Here is a 7,703-nt window from a genome sequence, read left to right on the forward strand (position 1 = left end):
CAAGCCCCGCACTGGGGATCGAGCCCACAACCCAGGCATGCGCCCGTGCCCTTGACCAGAATCAAACCTGGGACCTTTCAGTTCGCCGGCCGACACTCTATCCACTGAGCCAAACTGGCTAGGGCCACCTCCATGATTTTATAAATAAATATTCTCTTATAGTTGGAGTCTTGGCTCTGAATTCTTTCATAGCCAGAACCCAAGAACCAAGGTCGCTGAACCCAAGGATGGCCCGACCCCAGAGGTTAACACCGTGCCCTTCCCGCTGCCCCCAACGGTACTAGTTGCTCCCCTGTGACATCACCCCAACATCTGCGGGAGGCGTCTTTGTTTCCATCAACATTTTACCCCACAAAACACCATGTGGCCCCTAAGTCTAGTGGTGGCCCTGTGGAAGCTCCGTCATGTTTACTCAGTTGACTGCTCCCAGCAACAATACTAAACTCTTAACCAGAAGACACCTCCTGTTGCTGTTCAGACTGGAAAGTCCCACAGGATACATGTAAGCTCTCTAGCACCTTCACTGTGCTGCTGTGGTAATTCCCCTCCACTCAGGAAACGGTACTTGACCTTTAAGTTTTGCTATGAATTATGAAAGAGAAAACGGGGGAAACGCAGTTTGCGGGTGGGGTTAACAATTCTAACTGGAGCAGATGAGCCAATGAAATGCTTATACCACAGACTGCATGAGCTGCCGGGTGTATAGGCGGTGCCGATGAGAACAGGTCGGTCGGAAACACGTGCCTCTCTCCAAGCCGGCATTTCAGCCAGGCTTTGGCTCTGGCAGTATCGGGGCCTTTGTTTCGAGGGGTTTTAAAGGCTGGGTGTTTAGAGGGGGACTTAGGGGAGGATTCTAATAGACTAATCATCAGCTTTATGCTGCTGTTGGTACAGCAGGTTTATTATCTTAATCTCATCTGTCTTTGGGTGTGGTTGGCAAATGGCACTGATTGGATTTCTGCCTGTCCCACCTACTTTTTTTTAAAAAATATATTTTATTGATTTTTTTTACAGAAAGGAAGGGAAAAGGAGAGGGATAGAGAGTTAGGAACATCGAGGAGAGAGAAACATCGATTCAGCTGCTTCCTGCACACTCCTTACTGCCGACGCTCTCCGCTGAGCCAAACCGGGTAGGGCCCCACTTATTCTTTTAAGTGTCCTTGGTTTAGGGAAGATAGGATTTACCAGGTGGCTGCTATTTGAGGGCCTCAGTTTCCCTATTCTGCTTGTCCTGGCTTACTCACCTCCCAGGGGGATTGGGCTAGGCCGGTGGTCAGCAAAACGCGGCTCTCGAGCCACCTGTGCCTCTTTGGCCCCTTGAGTGTGGGTCTTCCACAAAATACCGCCACACTCAAGGAGCCAAAGAGCCGCATGTGGCTCGTGAGCTGTGGTTTGCCGAGCCGCAAGTTTGCCGACCACTGGCAGGCCCTAGGCCTGGAACCTTTGGCAAAAGACCCCCGCCCCCATCAGGTTCATTCGATGCCACCCAACCAGAATTTCAGTTTGTGTAATCGGAGCTCTTGGATGATTTTTGAAGCGGGTGAAATCCAGGCATGGAGCCTTGTGCATGAAACCGGGAAGGGGTGTCCACTCACTCAATATTGGTTGAGTACCTACTATGTACCAGGCACTGAGAAGAAAGCAGTGAGCAAAATAAAGGATCTACCTTCAGGATGTTTGCATTCGAGCTTTCATTTGCTGTGAAACTACACTCTGCTGTGGCCACCTTGGGCAGGCGCACTCCATTCCCAAGACGGTTTCTTCATCTGAAATTAAAAACAAGAATACTGGTCCCTAGCTGGTTTGGCGCAGTGGCTAAAGCGTTGGCCTACGGACTGAAGGGTCCCAGGTTCAATTCCAGTCAAGGGCACATGCCTGGGTTGCGGGCTGATCCCCAGTGGGGGGGGCGTGCAGGAGGCAGCCGATCAATGATTCTCTCTCATCATTGATGTTTCTATCTCTCTTTCTCCCCCCCATTTCCTCTCTGAAATCAATAAAAAATATATTACAAACAAACAAAAAAACAAGAATACTCTCCCATACCGGGTGCGACGGTGGGAGACGCTACACTGGGTCCTGCGGGTTCAATCGGGGTCAGGGAGCTCCCTCACGTCCAGAGCCCTTGACGCATTTGATTGACAGCTGGCTTGTGTCGGGGCGTGGTCACGCTTAAAATGCCGCGGTGACGACTCAAAGCCCGGAATCCCCGCGAGAATTCCAGCCTTCTTTCCCTTCCTGTTTCTCTGCTTTCTCGTTTCGAAGCTCCGCCCCTTTTCGAGACGTCAGCACGTCCGGCGGTGCAAGACTATAAATACGCCTCGCGGGCGGTGGCGCACACTCATTGGCTCCTTTCCCAGCTCAGTTGTTGATTTCATGCGCCGCTCGGTGAGACCCCGCCGCTCCGCGAGACCCCGCGCCCGTTTGTCGCCACCGCGCTTGCAGCGACCGGAGACAGTTTGAGCGCCGAGCCCGAGATGAAAGCGCTGGCCTCCCGAGCCGTCCGGACCCGCGAATGCTCCTGGCAGCCCCAGCCGGCGCTTTTGCCCCCGAGGTGACGCGCAGCCCGCACCCGGTGAGTGAGGGACGAGGGACGGGAATGCACGGGTCTCCGCGGGCGGGGGGCGAGGGCTCAGACTTTCGGTCGTTGAGGAGGAGGGAGCTTGGACTTCTGGGTCATGAGACAGGAATGTTGGGGGCCGGAACTCCTGGGTCCTCTTCCTCAGGCCCGGGAACCGGAATTCCTGTGTCCGGTGGGGGTGGCGGGGCGGGGCCAGGCCCCTGGGCTCCGACGTGAGTAGAGGGGTTGGGAGCGTGGAGTGCTGAGCCCGACACGGGAAGATCTAAGAGCCAGACTCGGTCCCCAGTGAGGAACCAGGGGGCTGAGGAGGCCAGAATTTTTATTTTTATTATTATTTTGCTTAAAACAAATTTTTCGCCCTCAGTTCTGGAGGCTAGAAGTCTGCAGTAAAGATGGCAGCGGGGAAAAAAAAAAAAAAGATGGCAGCAGAGCCACGCGCCCTCTGAAGGCCTTGAGGCAGAATTCTTCCTTGCTGCTTATTTTCTGGTGTTTGTTGTCAGTTCTTGGAATTCCTTGGCTCCTAGCTCTGCCTCCGTTGTCACATGGCCATCTTCCTGCTGTCTGTGTGCCTCTGGTGGCCATGTTTCGTTATTTTTCAAATGTTTATCTTTATTGTTGAGAGTATTACAGACGGGGGTGCGGAGGTCCGGGGGTCGGAATTTTTGAGTCTCCAAGGGAGGCGGGTGTTGGGGGCCCGGCTTGTCAATCCTCAGGATGAGAGAATCAAAGGCCAGGACTTTATCCCGAAGGGGAACAGAGAGGACCTGTGTTCTCCCTACTTGGGCCTGGGACTTGTGGGTCTGAGGGAAAATGGGGGCCTTGGACTTTTGGGTCTAAGGAAGGAGGGAATGGGGACCCCGACTCCTCGGTATTGAAAGGAAAGAGAGGCAGGAACCAACAGACAGAGATGGGAGTGGCTGGTAACCGGAAAGGAATGTTGGCAGGGACTCAGGTTGCTATTTGTGTTAGTGTTTCCGTTGCTGACTCAAGGTCATCCCCTGATGCTGTTTCCTAAATGGCTTCTTACTCCCTTTTCCCCAGCCTAGACAGATGGCGCCAGGCCAAGTGCCCCAGCCCCTCCCCTGGAGGGATGTGCACCCCTTCTTCCTCCTGTCCCCGCTGATGGGCCTTCTCAGCAGGGCCTGGAGCCGGCTGAGGGGCCCAGGACCTCTAAAGCCCTGGCTGGAGGACGCAGTAACGAGTGCAGATGAGGGAGAAGCTTGCCTGGAGGAAGTGACTAAGGCTGCTTTGGCAACCCGCTGTGCCCCATGGGGTGGGCACCCTCCGCGGGAGCCTGGAGACCGTGGAAGAGCTGTGGAGGATGGCGGGTCGTCCTGCCCTGACCGAGAGGCCAACAGTTCTCTTCCTGAAGCCTGGGGACTTTCAGAGGATGATGAAGAATATGGTGGGGAAGAAGCAACCAGCAGCCCTAAAGAGCAAGGAAGTGACTATATCGGTGGCCAGCCTGCTCCCATGGCCCTCAGCCTTCTGAGAACCCTGCAAGGCCCTCCTGCGGAAGAGGAAACTGAGGAAGGAGGAGCTGCTGAAGATAAAGTGATGACATTCTTCCCTTTCCCGCCATCACACGGGGAGCACTGTCCAGGGAGGGAGGAGGAGGAGGATGGAGAAGCTGTAAACAAAGTTCCCACAACATCTACTTCCCCCTCATCCCCAGGATCCAAGCCCAGTGCTTGGGTGTGTGCTGCAGGGGAAGAAGAGGCTGGAGCTAACGAGGAAGAAAGAGCAGAGAGTGAAGACACCGGGAAGACCTCCATTACCCCTTCATCTGCAGGCTCCCGCCCCAGCGCCTGGGAGTGTAATTCAGGGGAGGAATCTGAGGGAAAGGATGGAAAGGCTGAGAAAGAAGCCGACCCAGAGCCACACTCCTCAGTTCTAAGCCACAGGCCCCTGCTCAGGACCTGGCAGCATCAACCCAAGAAGATCACAGAGGAAGATGAGGAGGAGGAGGAGGACAACGCTTCAGGGGAAGCTGAGGGTACGTCAGCCATCCCCACCACAAGTGCCTTCATGAGGGCCTGGGTGTGTTGGCCAGGAGAGGACACAGAGGAGGAAGATGAGGACAATGATTCAGGAGCATCTGAGGAGGAGGGAGAAGCTGAGGGTCCCTCTTCCATTCCCCCCACAAGTACCTCTTGAGGGCCTAGGTGTACCGGCCAGGAGAGGACACAGAGGAGGAGAATGAGGATGAGAAAGATGGTCCGAGACAGCTGGCTCGAACCCCAGTTCTTCCCTTCAGGCCCAGAGTGCCCTCCTCAGGAACTGGACATACCCTCCTGGAAAGGAGACAGCTGAGGAATGGGGAGAAGCTGAGCCCTTCCGAGTGGCCATCTATCTACCAGGAGAGAAGCCACCACCTTCCTGGCCTCTTCCTTGGCTGCCCCTCCGACTGCAAAGGCGGCTCAAGTCTGCAGGAACCCCCACCCAGCTTCCGGACCCCGAGACTCCCCAAAAGGATTCGATTCCCCCCACAAGTACCTTCTTGAGGGCCTGGGTGTACCGGCCAGAAGAAGACACAGAGGAGGAGTATGAGGAGAATGAGGATGAGAAAGATGATTCAGAGACTGCTGGCTCGGACCCAAGTTCTTCCCTTCAGGGCCAGAGTGCCCTCCTCAGGGACTGGACATACCCACCTGGAGAGGAGACAGAGGGAGTGGAGGCTGCTGAATGGGGAGAAGCTGAACCCTTCCGAGTGGCCATCTACCTACCAGGAGAGAAGCCACCACCTCCCTGGCCTCTTCCTCGGCTGCCCCTCCACCTGCAAAGGCGGCTCAAGTCTGCAGGAACCCCCACCCAGCATCCGGACCCCGAGACTCCCCAAAAGGCCAGAAAGGTTGGTGCTGAGGGCTCTGATTTCCTTAATTTTTAAAGCTGGGGACAGTAAAACAAGGGCTTAGGACAGAAGAAACAGGAGGGAGTGTGCCTCCGCAGGGCTGCTTTGGCTCACTAGAAAGTGTGAGAAAAGGGGGCTAGAGACAGGTTGGGGTGGGGGGGGTGTTAGCCCAGGATGAGCTGAGAGGCGTGGGCGTGCCCGGGAGGAAGAGCACCTGGGATTCCTGAGTGTTAGGGAGGAGGGAGCGGGGACTCGTCCCCTGTGTGTTACAGAGGGTTGCATGTGAACTCCACGGGGAGGGCTGTGCTCATTGTCATGCAATCCTTTGCAAGAGGCTGGGCTCCCTCGGAGCAGCTCTGGTGCTTGTCAGCCCCAGAGAACCACCTCCGTCTTCAGTGAGTCAGACGGAGAATTTGGTGGCAGGCAGGTGACTAGACAGATAGCAAGCATTTGTGTAATTTTTGTCTGGTTCTCTCTTCCCTCTCCCCCGTGTGGCCGTGTATATCCTGTGTCTGTATGTCTGTGCCGGTCTGTCTCCAGGTGCACTTCTCTGAGAAGGTCTCCATCCATTTCCTGATTGTCTGGGCAGGACCAGCCCAGGCTGCCCGAAGGGGCCCCTGGGAGCAGTTTGCCCGGGATCGAAGCCGCTTTGCCCGCCGAATTGCCCAGGCTGAGGAGAAACTGGGCCCCTGCCTCACCCCTGCAGCTCGGGCCAGGGCCTGAGCACGCCTCAGGAACCTTCCCTCTTCTCTGGCTGCCATACCCGCCACGACCCAGACCTTTACCTGCCACCACCCAGACCCTGCCCACATCCTGTGTCCAGGCCACACTCTTGAGCCATACTGTGGCCTCTCCCTCCCCTCTTTATGTGTCCATGTCTCCTGCCTTAGACCTCAGTGGGAGGCGTGGCTAGGATCCTGTGGTTTTTGTGTTATTCACTATTTATTTATTTACCAGTTGGTTTAAGAAATAAAGTCTTTTGGTTTGTACTGAGCAATGTCACCTTGTGTATCTGAACTGACAGTATCTACCTCTCCTGGGTCCTGGAAGTAGTGGGGGGGAACAGGGAAGAGGCGGTGCCTTAATAGAGGATAAACTACATTTCCCATCATCCCTCAAATTTGCCTCTTCTCCTGAGGCTTCTTTTGAACAAAAGATGGGTGAGTTTTGTAGTTTTTCTTTGGCTTCCACCTAGATTTTATTAGACTTGGGACAGTTATCTCCTCAAAGGGGGCTGGGAGCTAGACTCACTGGTCTCTAACCAAGGGTTAAGCTCCAGTTTTCTGCATCTCCCTGGAATATACAAACATCCTCCTACAGGCCTTCACATGGTGAGTTCCTCAAGGTTTTTCAACTGCCCCGATTTAACATTTACAAGCCTGTGCCCACTGCCTCAGTTTCCTTATCTGTAAAATGTGGCAGACAACTGTATATACCTTAGGGGATTACAAAGGCCCCCAAGGAGTTTGTGTTTAAAGTAATGCTTGTTGCCCAGCCAGCTCAGTGGTTGAGTGTTGACCTATAAACCAGGGCACATGCCCAGGATGCAGGCTTGGTCCCCAGTGGGGCGGTGGGGGGATGGGGGTGGTGCAGGAGGCAGGCTATCAGTGATTCTCATCATTGATGTTTCTCTCCCTCTCCGTTCCTCTCTGAAATCAAAGATATTAAAAAAAAAAATGCTTGTCAATTAAATGTGTTAGCCGGTATTGTAATTATTCTCCCTCACCCATGCATGTCTTCAGTTACCACCCAAGTTTATGTCTCCAGCTTAAAACTTTCTTCTGATCTGGTAAGATCTGTCCAGCAAGGGCACCCTGTCCAGCCTCCCGCTCCCCGTCCTCGATTGGTTCCCCAGGCTCCTACCGCACTAGCCTTTCATTTTCCCAAACAACCTAGCCGCCCCCCCCCCCCCCCCCTTTCACCTTACAATCATTGCATGAGCTCTGCCTACTATCCGATGTTCCCATTCCTGATCCCTGGTGATCGGCTAGTTCCTTGTGATTCTATAGGTGTAGTATGAAAACTTTTAGTTGCCTTGCTTTGAGCCAGCTGACTTGTGCCTCCATGTGGTTTCTCCTCCGTAGCGGAGGAGTGGTTTGGTTATTTGTTAAGACCCTGTCTCCCATGATGCACTGAGTGCCACCAGAGCAGGTGCTGCTCAACAGCCCCCTCCCTAGAACCCAGAACACATCCAATACGTGCCGGTTGTCAGTAAGGTGGTGCACAAGAAGGCATGCTGGAGGCCGTTCTCCAAATGAGCAGGCACAGGCGCTG

The 7,703-nt window shown here is 54.4% G+C and overlaps 1 protein-coding gene across 1 annotated transcript; it reads left to right on the plus strand.

Annotated features, from left to right (window-relative positions):
- The first annotated feature begins 2,317 nt into the window (after positions 1-2,317).
- Positions 2,318-6,221, plus strand: PPP1R15A (protein phosphatase 1 regulatory subunit 15A). The gene is made up of 4 exons (XM_015567979.1): positions 2,318-2,572; positions 3,620-4,598; positions 5,071-5,429; positions 5,970-6,221. Exons 1-4 carry the CDS (start codon positions 2,513-2,515, stop codon positions 6,150-6,152), a joined length of 1,581 nt encoding a protein of 526 aa, XP_015423465.1. The 5' UTR covers positions 2,318-2,512; the 3' UTR covers positions 6,153-6,221.
- Positions 6,222-7,703: the final 1,482 nt, after the last annotated feature.

Source organism: Myotis davidii, unplaced genomic scaffold, assembly GCF_000327345.1.
Source record: "Myotis davidii unplaced genomic scaffold, ASM32734v1 scaffold464, whole genome shotgun sequence".
Lineage (NCBI taxonomy): Eukaryota > Metazoa > Chordata > Mammalia > Chiroptera > Vespertilionidae > Myotis > Myotis davidii.